Here is a 12,960-nt window from a genome sequence, read left to right on the forward strand (position 1 = left end):
CCCGCCTGTGCCAGAACGTGAAATGAAGTCTTTCTTTAACTGGTTCCGTCCACCAGACGTGTCCACACGTCCTAGGGATTCCAACCGACGCGTTCAAAGGACGCATCCTAATGATACCAGGCGAGAGAAGGATATTCTGAATTTTTTCCTTTTTTTTATTTTTCAGTCCGACTCTCGGCCACCGCCATTCGCGCTCTGCACTCATATTAGCTTACCGTTGACTTAGCTGTTAGCGCGGCAGAAAGAATGCCTCGTCTCTCCTAATCCAGGGCGCTCTCTGTGGTTTTGATCTGATTGATATACTAGCGCTTCATTTCTGATCCTCATCCGCCTCTCCCTTCTAGCGATATAATAAAATCGAGACCAAGGTAAGCTAGAGAAATATTTCTCATTTTCTTTCCCGGATTGTTTCCGGGAAAAAATACTGTACAGTATTAATGTACAGTTCCCCTCCCCCCCCCACCCACCACCACCCCCTAAAAAAAAAAAAAGTAGCTGATCTTGGGAAACTAACTCATTTATTAGTTCACCAGAACACATGGAACACATTATGCAAATGAATGGCTGTGAAATTACATTTGATAACATAATATTATATAATATGGACGTCACAGAGACAGAGGTGTGAGCTGACGCAGCAGGGCGAGGGCCTGGCCTTCGTCCTTGGGGACGTCACAGAGCGGCTGCAGCAGCGGCCTCCCGTGGATGCACGTTGTCGCGTCGTCGACACCCAGCTGGCGCTCCATGCGCAGCACGATGGCCTTCACGTCGTCCCGGCTGGGGCGGGCGGGCAGCTGACGGGCCAATCGGACGGCCTCGCCCTGCGGGGGAGGAGGAGGAGGGGGCAACCGTTAATCTTATTAACCCACTTCCGACGTGGCATTTAGAATGTCATTACAGGCGGACACTTGCAGACATATTTACTCTTTTCACCACCCAAACAAAAAATGGGACCAGATTTGACCGAGGGCCTGCCATCGTGCAGCTTCCCGCTTTTCACCAGAGGAGAAAAACTGAATTTATTTATTTTTTAATCCAATATGAGTTAATAGCACAGGCAGACTCTTCACATACTAGACTAGAGCATGTCTGAAATAAATACCAGAGCTGAAATCGACATGTAAATATGAAATAAATGCTTAAACATGTAGCTAGGTGTAATGTTAGAGACCACAGAAGACATGTGAAATACATGCTTAAACATGTAGCTAGGTGTAATGTTAGAGTCCACAGAAGTGAACCTTTCAAGCCTGTTTTCTCAACTCGCTGTTTCTCTGCAAGACATTACTCTATATAAGCCACATCTCCAAAACTGGTGGGTCAAACTGAACAGCCAATATGTCAATTTGAAGCTATGATTCCCTGCTTTCATATGACGATGCGTTGAGAGCTCGTAGAGCAACTATTTTGTTTCTTTCAACTACTTTTTTTCCCACATCCTATTGCTTTCTGAAATGACGCCTCTGCTCCCCAGAGTATTTCTACGTTGTAATAGTGCTACTTTCATTTAAAGGAGAATTCCATAGAAGGCTTTCTTACCTTTATTTGTAGTTGTTACGTCCCCACCAAAGAGGTCCAGGTGTTATTTTGTGCAAAAGTGCATTATTGGCTATTTCACTATTAGCACAACACCCCAATGCCCCATTCAATTCAATTCAATTCATTGAAGGCTTATGGTAGGGGAAATAGCCAATAATGCGCTTTTGCACAAAATAACACCTGGACCTCTTTGGTGGAGACGTAACAACTACAAATAAAGGTAAGAAAGCCTTCTAGCATGGCATTCTCCTTTAAGGTGGGGTCCTGGGAGTTTAGGCCAAGTATAGTAGCCTGATCCCAGTTTGATTTGGGATGTCTGGAGCATTGTTTTTAACCCATTTTGGACTGAGGTGGATTTAAAAAAAAGGCTTAAAAATGTTTCTATGTCAGTGGTGCTCAACCTTTTTCATGTCAAGGACCCCCAGAATTATCTCTATTAGGCCACGGACCCCCATCTCAAAATATGTTGTTCGCTCTGAAATATATATTCAAAGATTTGCACCACATTTTCACGACTTTTCAAAAACAGCAGACCTACAAGCTCGTGCGCTTGCGCTTGTAGATCTGCTATTTTGCAATAGCTTAAAGCATGACATAATGCTTGAAACACCAAAAAGGGGTTCCCGCCCCAAAAATGGGTTAAGGGCCTTAGAGGTGCTGTATTACGTGGTACCAGAAAAAGGTCTTCCTCACCTGCAGGTAGTTGGTGACTTTGAGCGGCCTGCAGTCGCGCAGCGCTCCCCGTGCGCTGCCCGAGCGCTGGACGATGCTCAGGATCTCCCTCAGGTCCTCCAGGCCCACGAACGGCACGCAGTCGGCCATGGCCGTCACCTCCAGATGGCCGTCGGCTACACGGGCCAAAGAAACGGTGCCAAAGAAAGAAAGCACACGCCACCACGATTAACACATTTAGACCTGAGGATGATTCTAAAAAAAAAACTGACAAGTTTTCTGAAAAACCTGTGTCATGTTTCTGTGTCAGTGGTTCTCAAACTATTTCATGTCAAGGACCCCCAAAAATATATGTAATTGCCCCCCCCCCCCCCCCCCCCCCCATCTGAAGCCAAGATGGGGGGGGGGGGGGGGGGCAAGATTTGTGTTAAAAATGTTCGCTCTGAAATAATATATATTCAAAGATTTGCGCCACGTTTTCACGATTTTTATAAAATAGCTCGTAGTGCAGCACTCTGTGCCGCGCTATGAGTTTGTAGATCTGCTATTTTTCAATAGCTAAAGTATAACATAATGCTTAAAACACCAAAAAGGGGTTCCCGCCCAGAATGGATTAACACATTTAGACCTGAGGCCAAATTCTACACACAATTCTTCTATATCCTGACAGTTTTCTGAAAACTAATTTGTGTCAAGGAGCCCCGGAATTATCTGTATTTGGCCGCCAACTGAAAATATGTTGTTCCAGAGACCCCCCCCCCCCCCCCCCCCCCAAGAAGCAAATATTCGAGTTAAAAACGTTCGCTGAGAAATACTATATATTCAAAGATTTGCACATGTCTTCATGATTTTTCAAAAATCAAAAAAAAATATCTGCTATTTTTCCATATATATGGTTAAAAGCTATTAGCGGCGACACGGATGCGTCCTCAGGGTCTGAATGGGTTAATACACTCCAGACGCCATCACTAACTCCAGGAAATCATAATAAATAAACATCGGGGCTCGGCTCGCTCGCTCGCGCCCGTACGGACAGACGGACGGACGGGGCGACCCAAGTCAAACACTGTGGCGTTCCAAATGGAGTGTTAACCCATTTTGGCCTGACGTCGAAATAAAAAAAAACGTTCGCTCTGAAAGAATAAATATTCAAAGATTTGTGCCGCATTTTCACGACTTTTTCACGACTTTTTCAAAAACATATATGTAGATCTGCTATTTTTCAATAGCTAAACGTTAGTATAACGTAATGCTTTTTAAAACACCAAAAGGGGGTTTCCCGCCCAGAATGTGTTAAATGGCTGTTACAAGGCCTCGGCGGGGCCGCTGGGAGGAAGCTGTCACGCAGGGAGACGGAGAATGATGGCTCTGCTCCGCAGCGGAGGAACTCCTCTGTCTGTCCGTGACGAATGGATGCACACGCACACACACACACACACACACGTACACACACCCGCACGCACGCAGCACACACAGCGTACGTATATGCACGCACGCACGCACAGCACAGCACACAGCTCTGACAAATGACTCTGGAAAACTAACTGAGCTGAGTGAGTTTGTGGATGGGGTATTCCAAGTCCAGAGATTGACTGAAATTGTTGGGATGTTTCCGCGTGCATAATATTTCGTGTTCTTCTGGTGAAATTGTTAGGATGTTTTCCATGCATCTGGTGAATGGGGGGGGGGGGGCCAGGCGGTCCTAACTGGACCGCAAGGTTGGCTTTCTGTTAACGTGTTTGTTCCTTCGTCTGTCTGAGGAAGAACAAATGCTCCTGGGCAGGGTTAGGGTGCACTGCTGTCACACATAAGAGAACAATTTAGGCATTTAGCAGACGCTCTTCTGTATAAAATGCTATCTAAGAGACATTTGTTCACTCAAGTTTTTGGCAATTAGTTTGTTGTTTGTTTCTGTATTTAAAGCGTCCTTGGGTTTCTTGAAAGGCGCTATATAAATTCAAGTTATTGTCTCCACCAGGCCGAAGGCATGGGGAGAGAGTATGTTTTGCACTCCGTCCGTGTGTGTGTGTGTGTGTGTGTCCGTCCTTCCTTCCGTCCTTCCGTCCGTCCGTTATCAGCTAATCTCCGGCACCGTTGGCCCGATCCATGCCAAACTTTGCACACACACTCCCTGGATGCCAACAACGAACCTCTGCCCCAAATATTCTTCAATGGCCTGTTATAGCGCCACCATGAGGCCGATTTAGGCAAAACACATTTCTGTACATTACTCGTACACATTTTATCCATACATCACACAATTCGGTATACACTATCTTCATAGTCATGTGATCAACACGGATCTGCACCATTTCCCATCTTCCATCCTGATTGGCTAAGATTGGCTTCCAAAGCTCACATGATTGGTCCCTTTCGAACAAAATGTCGCAAATCACAAACACAGTGTGCAATTTCCGTGAAATTATACACGCACATTTCCACTAGGCCGAGGACGACATGCCACTCATTATTTTCCAAATCAGCCTCATGGTGGCGCTATAACAGGCCAATTCCTGTTTTTAGCTATAACTGCATCGATCTGTATACAACTTATGTATGCGCACTCCCTAGAGGCCATGGAAAAACATTGTCTCTGCATCCCTCCACATCTACCGGTTATAGCGCCACCATGAGGCCGATTTCTGCAAAACACATTGCTTATGTTAGTCGCACAGATTTCATCCAAATCTCACGCAAATCGGTACACATGATCTCTGTAGTCATGTGAACAAGACAGTCTGTTGGATTTCTCAGATTCTACACTGATTGGCTAACATTGCCTTCCAAAGTTTTCAGGAGTGGCCCGTTTTGTTCAAAATGCTGCACATGTCCTGCTCATCCAGAATTCTATCCTCAGAGATGCTATGAGTGATCTGGCTCTGCATTTCCTCAACAAAAGAACATTGTTGCAAAAAACAAACAAACAAACAAACATGTTTATATTACTCCTAAACATTTTGCCAAACATCTCACACAGTCCTATCCTCCTGGTGGAGACCTGTGCCCGGAAGGGCACTTTTTCTAGTTATTATTATTATTATTAAGTCTATTATTAAGTTATTGAGTGCTATCTAAGGGGCTAGGGCAAGTGCTACGGGCCATGATGGAGTTTGAAAAGGTGGGTTTTGTGGGATGGGAAGTGCATTTCGGGCGGGAACCCCTTTTGGTGTTTTAAGCACTATGTTATACTTTAGCTATTGAAAAATAGCAGATCTACAAGCTCGTAGGTCTGCTATTTTTGAAAAAGCGGTTTAGACAGTTTTTGGTTTAGACTAGTCATTGGTTAGACCAGTCATTAGTCCTACAACTACAACCTATCTCAAACCCTCACCCTAACCCTAACCTCCCACGGGGCAGCACACCTAAACCTAACCTTAACCCATGTCTAACCAATGACTAGTGTAAACTAAGTATGCACCCCGTATACAAACTATACACTATACACTAAATGCTATGTAAGTTACATAAGTTGAGCCTTTGCATACGCCTGTAAGGTCGTCGAGGCTATACTAGGGCAAGTGCTACATGGAGTCTGAAGAGGTGGGTTTTTCAGACTACGGTGGAAGATTGGGAGGGAGTCTGTAGTTCTGACTGCGATGGGAAGACCGATATTTCCTTAGACAGAGCAGTATACATACTGGTAATTAGTTATAGTAATCCAACTCTGATGCAAATAATGGACTGTAATCCTGTTCCTCTGGACTGTGTGTTTGACATTTGTGTTGCGTGCGTGTGTGCGTGTGTTGCGTGTGTGTGTGTGTGTGTTGCATGCGTGTGTGTGTGTGCTCGCGCAGGTACCTACCTGGAGTAAGTGTGATTATGAAGCCGTTTTAAGGGTGTTTGTGTGTGTGTGTGAGCGTGAGTGTGTGTGCGTGCATGCGTGCGTGTGTGTGTGTGAGCGTGAGTGTGTGTGCGTGCATGCGTGCGTGTGTATATGTGTGTGTGTGTGTGTGTGTGTGCATGTGTTTATGTGTGTGTGTGTGTGTGTGTGTGTGTGTGTGTGTGTTGTGACGGGCACAGGGCCTATGTCAGGGTTTATGTGTGTGCTTTACTAATAGTAATCTGTCTTTCAGTGTGATGCGACCTGGTTGAAGAGTGGTGGCAATCAAGGATACACATACCTTAACAGTGTTTGTGTGCGTGCGTGCGTGCGAGTGCAGGCAGCTACCTGGACATTCCATGACGGTGAAGCCGTTGGCGACCAGCCTGGGATCACAGAACGAACGTCGTCCGTCCGCGTCGCAGCCATCCGACTTCTGCATGGTGCACAGCGCCCGCCACAACTCTGCCCCCCCCAGGACACTGGAGGAAACACACCCACAATGTGTAAACTCTGCCCCCCAGAGGACACTGGAGGAAACACACCCACAATGACTGAACTCTGCCCCCAAGAGGACACCGGAGGAAACACACCCACAATGTGTAAACTCTGCCCCCCAGAGGACACTGGAGGAAACACACCCACAATGTGTAAACTCTGCCCCCCAGAGGACACTGGAGGAAACACACCCACAATGACTGAACTCTGCCCCCAAGAGGACACCGGAGGAAACACACCCACAATGTGTAAACTCTGCCCCCCAGAGGACACTGGAGGAAACACACCCACAATGACTGAACTCTGCCCCCAAGAGGACACTGGAGGAAACACACCCACAATGTGTGAACTCTGCCCCCCAGAGGACACTGGAAAAAACACACCCACAATGTGTAAACTCTGCCCCCCAGAGGACACTGGAAGAAACACACCCACAATGACTGAACTCTGCCCCCCAGAGGACACTGGAGGAAACACACGCCATGTTTGGTATTTGACGTCATCGGGTTGAAACGACACTGATGGCCAATCAGCCGCTGTGTCTGATTTTCAACCGAGTCTATAACACCGCTGTGGACGGAGTCACCTGACCTGGATCGCCAGAACATGTTTAACCCATTGTGAAAGGGAACCCCTCTTTTGGTGTTTTAAGCATTATGTTTACTTTAGCTATTAAAAAAATAGCGGATCTACAAGCTATTTTTGAAATATCGTGAAAATGTGGCGCAAATCTTTGAATATTCTTTCAGAGCGAACGTTTTTAACTCAAATCGTTGCATCTGGGGAGGTCCCTGGAACAACATATTTTCAGATGCCAATTACATATCATTTTGGGGTCCTTGACATGAAATATTGAGCACCACTGCACTGATATAGAAACATGATGTTTCGTCATTATTTAGAAGACATTTTTAAAATGTCGACGTCGGGCCTAAATGGGTTAAGGCAACAATTAAATGCAACGTTTCGACCGACATATTTGCCTAATGAAGACCTAGTCGGTCGAAACGTCGCATTTAATTGTTGCCTTAAAATAAAGCAAGTCTCGGAGCTCTACAAACTGGCGTGCGGATGTTCTTCCTCTTCCTTGATGTTTGCCTTGATTGCCTGACATCCAGCACCTGGCCTGAATATAAGCATTGAGATGTGCACACAATCTTCTCTGTGAATTGACAATGAATGGCCACCTTAGTGGAATATCTAAATAATAAAAACTATACATCTAAACTACAGTTAGGTTCTTAGCTTACGCATTATACGCGTTTCATGATAACTACTTTTTATGTAGGCTATGTGATGTATTGCCATGCTTTTTTGTTCTTGCTTATTGTAAGTCGCTCTGGATTACGAGCGTCTGCTAAATGCCTACATTGTAAATTGTTTGTGTAAAGACAAACATTGTCTTAAAGGGGCATTCCACTCATTTTCAACATTTTACTATGTCATTAATGTACCTTAGAGCTGTTGTGTGGAAATAATAAAAAAAAGTTCCCCCATTCTGTGTTTCCTAGAACTAGAGGTCTGAACAAAATCATTAACATGGTGAAACACATCTTGATGATGTCATCAAGATGTGTTTCACCATGTTAATGATTTTTTTCATAATTACAGTTCTAGGAAACACAGAATGGGGGGACTTTTTATTATTTCCACACAACAGCTCTAAGGTATATTAATGACATAGTAAAATGTTGAAAATGGGTGGTTTTCCCCTTTAACACAAACATTGAATGCCATTGACAATGAATGGCCAGCTTTGTGTAAACACAAACATTGCGCAAACGCAAACATTGAAGATCAGATGAAATTCTGATTGGTCGGAATGAGACGATGTATGATGATGATGCATGATGATAAGAGTCGCCCCTCACTTCACACGGGTGTGATTTTTTTTAAAAACGCTGCTCTGTATTCAGACTAGGAATGTCCCGATACACTTTTCTTTCGTTCCCGATCCGATCCCCGATACCACAATTTCTGTGTTAGAATACCAATACCAGAGCAATAATATCTATATTTTATCTGTTGTTTATAGCAGACTCCAAAGCAAACTCCACATGCCCCAACATTATATTTACCTGCCATAGTGTCAACCCCTTACCCCTGTGTCGGATCGGTGGTTAGACTGGCATATTCACCGATATGACCAAAAATGGCCCGATGCCGATACTTTTCCGATACCGATACAGTATCGGGACATCTCTAAATCAGACAAACTCCAGACAAACTCCAGACTCCTCATGCATAGAAGGAAACATGAGGTCAGTCAGTTGCTCTCCCCAGGTTGGCGGAGGGAGTGTAGAGCCCAGGATTACATTACTGACAGTGAGTGGAAAAAATGGGTTGTGATAAAAATTAGGAAAGAAAGAAAAAAGAATAGAAGAAACTGAAGGATTAACAGGAGCTGTCAGTAGTGGTAGAAAAAGCACCCCACATTTTTTTTTACTTAAAGGACCACTTCACCACTTTTCAACTTCTCTTCCTATAATTGGTCCTACCTAATGTTCATGATAAAATACCACAATTTTTTCCTACCCAGTCTGTGTCTCATAGGAGGGCTGTGGGCAGTTCAGAAACCCGTCCACCAGTGACATCATCGATGGTGAATCCAAGCTAATAGAAACGGCAGGCTTTCTTTTCCTGAAAAGTTGCAATGCAAAAGTTGAAGCCATCGTTCTCACGATAATACAAATCTAGATATATTTTAAAACAAATCTTGTTTAAAAAAAATCTGCCTAATGATGATGTCACTGGTGGACGGGTGTCCGAACTGCCCAAAGCCCTCCTATGAGACACAGAATGAGTAGGAAAAAATGGTGGTGTTTCATCATGAACATTAGTGAGGACCAATTATATGAAGAGATGTTGAAAAGTGGTGAAGTGGTCCTTTAATTAAATATCAATACTACAAAAACTTCGAGTAAACTCACTCCCTAGGGCCATATATTACTGTCGTAGCAAAAATAGACGATCTACAAGCTCAAAGATCGGCTATTTTTTCTATATTCAAATTGAAATCTTGAATTTTTTTTTTGTGCTATTTTTTAATTGGAATCCTGAAAATTAACATTTGTATGTAATTTCAAATGCCTTCAATTATACTTGTGTTGAGCAATGAGCAAACTCATTTAGACTGAAGTAATTAAAGCGGGTCATGTTTGCATGTTGTGGAATTGTAACAGCTGAAAACAACATTATAATCAGTATTCTGACATTAACCTGAGGGCCACATTAAGTGAAGGTGGGGACTGCAATCTACAGTTGATTTAGTCGACTACATTTTTTTTTGGTGGGCGTTGATGCCATCGTAATGACTGTTTTTACACTTGCTGAAAATAGCCGATCTACAAGCTCACAACGCGTCGCACTGCGGCGCGTTGTGAGCTTGTAGATCGGCTATTTTCAGCATGCAACCAAGTGTAAAATGACTAATACTGGATCTCTTGTCCACATTTTAGTCTAGTTTTTATTTGTCAGTCATAGTTTTAGTCATCATGGCTTCGATTTAATTTAGTTTTTGTCATGAAAAAAGGTAGTCGACGAACATCGACGAAAACAACACTGCCCCTGATGTAAAATCTCACCTGTCTGTCAGGGTGACGGGGCTGGGCAGGCTCACGGCGGGGAGCACGTTCTCCTCCAGGAGTCTCTGGAAGAGCAGGGCCTCTTCCACGCGGCGCGGGTTCACCAGCGCCAGGCTGCGGCCGCCGCGCAGCAGCAGCCAGGCGCTCTGAGACACGGCGCAGAGGCGCTCGACCAGGCGGAGGCCCCGCGGCGGGGGGTTGCCGGCCCCGGCACCTTGGGAGGACCAGAGGCGGCCGTGCTTAAGCCGGAGGTCGGTCATGTTGAAGGGGAGGGGCCGGCAGGGCTTGGCGTCGGCGGAAGCCTTCCTGGTCTTCTTCGGTGCGCTGCTGAAGAGGTGAACGAAAACTAATGAGATAATAACCACAACTAAAAACAGAACAAAATAAAAAACTATTAAAAAGAATACTAATATAATGATGACTAACTGAAACTGTATTGTGTGTTAACAGAACTAACTAAAACTAACTGAAATGATAGACAAAATGCCCATAGTTTTAGTTTTTAGTAACTGAATAATATATTAAAGAATATACTGAAGGTGAATTCCCACTTATTACATGGCTACATAAAATAATAAATAAGACAGTTGACACTAAAGGGATATAAGTAACATGGGTTTTATTTAGGCTATTTAGCATACAAAAGATGTCCGTATTCCGCTCAAGAAAGTATTTCCTTTTAAAAGTTGTACCGGGCTGGCACCTCTTTTTACGGAGACCGATGCAGAAGTGCGGATTGATCTGAGCCCGAATGCTCTGAGGCAGGCATTGGTCAAAGCTGGTGTTGATTAGCCATGTCTGTTATAGAGCGGAGTGGTCATTATCCAGAAATAACACACCGCTGAATTCAGCGATTGACCAATCAGAATCAAGCATTCAACCAAGCCATGTAATATATATATCATCATTACTAAATTCACCGATCACTGTGTGTCTGTCCGGGTCACCAGTGAAATGCATGTTGGGACGGCTTCCGGGTCACCAGTGAAATGCATGTTGGGACGGCTTCCGGGTCACCAGTGAAATGCATGTTGGGACGGCTTCCGGGTCACCAGTGAAATGCATGTTGGGACGGCTTCCGGGTCACCAGTGAAATGCATGTTGGGACGGCTTCCGGGTCACCAGTGAAATGCATGTTGGGACGGACACAGATTAATACTGGGACACACTTTTCCGCGTAACAGACCCACGCAGGGAAATTCCGCGTGACAGACCCACACGGGGAAAACAACTCGGACGGGGCATGTTAACGTGAACACACGCGCTGTTCATTTGCTGTTCATATATTCAGAACGGGTAAGGAGTCAAGGACTAGTATATATATATATATATATATATATATATATATATATATATATATATAAATCTTTTGTCGAGATTTTATTATACAATAGGCCTACTGACTGATCTTTTTTAAAGATCGTGCACCTGACAAAAAGTATAAAAAAATAGAACTAGTCAAACTGATCTATAATGAAAAACTATCCCACACCATTCTTACCTCGTGTTGAAGAGCTCGTCCAGTAGCTGCTGGTGATTGGACGGGGCTTTGCGCTTGGCTCCCTGAGAGGCCACGCCCCTCCGCTGACCCCGGGGGTCACCCTGACCCAGGCCTCCTGTCAGGGGGTAGGCAGTGGTGGAAAAAGTACTCAATTGTTTTACTCAAGTAAAAGTACCAATACTGCAATTTAGAACTACTTCGTTACAAGTAAAAGTACGGAATTGAAAATGTACTTGAGTAAAAGTACAAAAGTATCGGCATCAAAATGTACTTAAAGTACTAAAAGTAAAAGAAATGTATAGGGTTGAAGTGTATGTTTTTTTTAAATCGCCAAAGTAATTAGCAACTAAAGTTTTCAAATAATTGTAGTGAAGTAAAAGTACAAATTTTGGCTCTGAGATGTAGCGGAGTAGAAGTAAAAGTACTGGAAATTGGAAGTACTCAAGTACAGTACAAATACCTCAAAATTGTACTTAAGTACAGTACTTAAGTAAAAGTACTTAGTTACTTTCCACCACTGGGGGTAGGGATGGAGCTTGTTCATTTTTATTGATAACGAGCACCTTATCGATCAGGCTTATCGAGCCGGGTTCTTATCGAGCATTTACTATTATTTTGTGGAAAGACGGGAGACAACAATACATTCTGAACAGAACCAGTATCTTTTACTATATAGGGCCTTCAAATACAGTACTTTTCTAACAGAATATGGAAGGTCACTTTGAAGGCGTAATTATGTTTCCCCGGGCAGCGCTGGTTGGCAGGTATCAATACACTTAGACATGTTTGTGCCAGCATGGATGATTAGAATTATTTCTTGATCGCCTCTTGTCTTGATTGTTTAATCATGACGTCATGCGCCGCTATATGCTCGATAACAGGCTTGATAAGCCCAACGTTTATTGTTACCGGGTCCTCGATAAGCCCAAAGGGGGCTCTACTAACATTACACCTAGCTACATATTTAAGCATTTATTTCATATTTTCAGCTCTGACATTTATTTCAGACATGCTCTAGTTACAGTATGTGAAGAGTCTGCCTGTGCTATTAACTGATTTTGGATTATTATTATTTTTTTGTAAATCAGTTTTTCTCCTCTTATGAACAGTTAATCTTGCCACCATGACTGTCTCTGTATCAAAAAGAGTCACATATTTGTTCCGTCGATTATCTGTAAATGTACGCCCTGCTCGATCGCACTACACAGTGTCACACACGCAAGCGTCGCAAGTAGCAGATAAGATCTATACAAGTTCGAAACTCCTGCCCTGTGTTTTCTAGCCTGGTAAAAACCACTCCCCCTGCTGGACAACATTGGTCTGGTGTCTCTCGGGCAGAGACGATG

At 44.0% G+C, this 12,960-nt stretch overlaps 1 protein-coding gene across 3 annotated transcripts in view; it reads right to left on the reverse strand.

The window, feature by feature from the left end:
* Positions 1-499: 499 nt before the first annotated feature.
* pms1 (PMS1 homolog 1, mismatch repair system component) overlaps positions 500-12,960 on the reverse strand; it is a 54,232-nt gene continuing 41,771 nt past the window's right edge. For 2 of the 3 annotated variants that reach the window (XM_079517892.1, XM_079517893.1), the window contains exons 15-19: positions 11,615-11,729; positions 10,114-10,440; positions 6,380-6,513; positions 2,233-2,387; positions 500-821 (exon numbers count right to left, since the gene is read on the reverse strand). In XM_079517892.1, coding sequence (XP_079374018.1) covers positions 609-821; positions 2,233-2,387; positions 6,380-6,513; positions 10,114-10,440; positions 11,615-11,729 — 944 coding nt within the window. In that variant the 3' untranslated portion in view covers positions 500-608. The remainder of the gene's footprint in view (positions 822-2,232; positions 2,388-6,379; positions 6,514-10,113; positions 10,441-11,614; positions 11,730-12,960) is intronic. The other variant, XM_079517894.1, reaches the window with a different exon arrangement.

Source organism: Electrona antarctica (assembly GCF_951216825.1).
Source record: "Electrona antarctica genome assembly, chromosome: 13".
In the NCBI taxonomy this organism is placed as follows: Eukaryota; Metazoa; Chordata; class Actinopteri; order Myctophiformes; family Myctophidae; genus Electrona; species Electrona antarctica.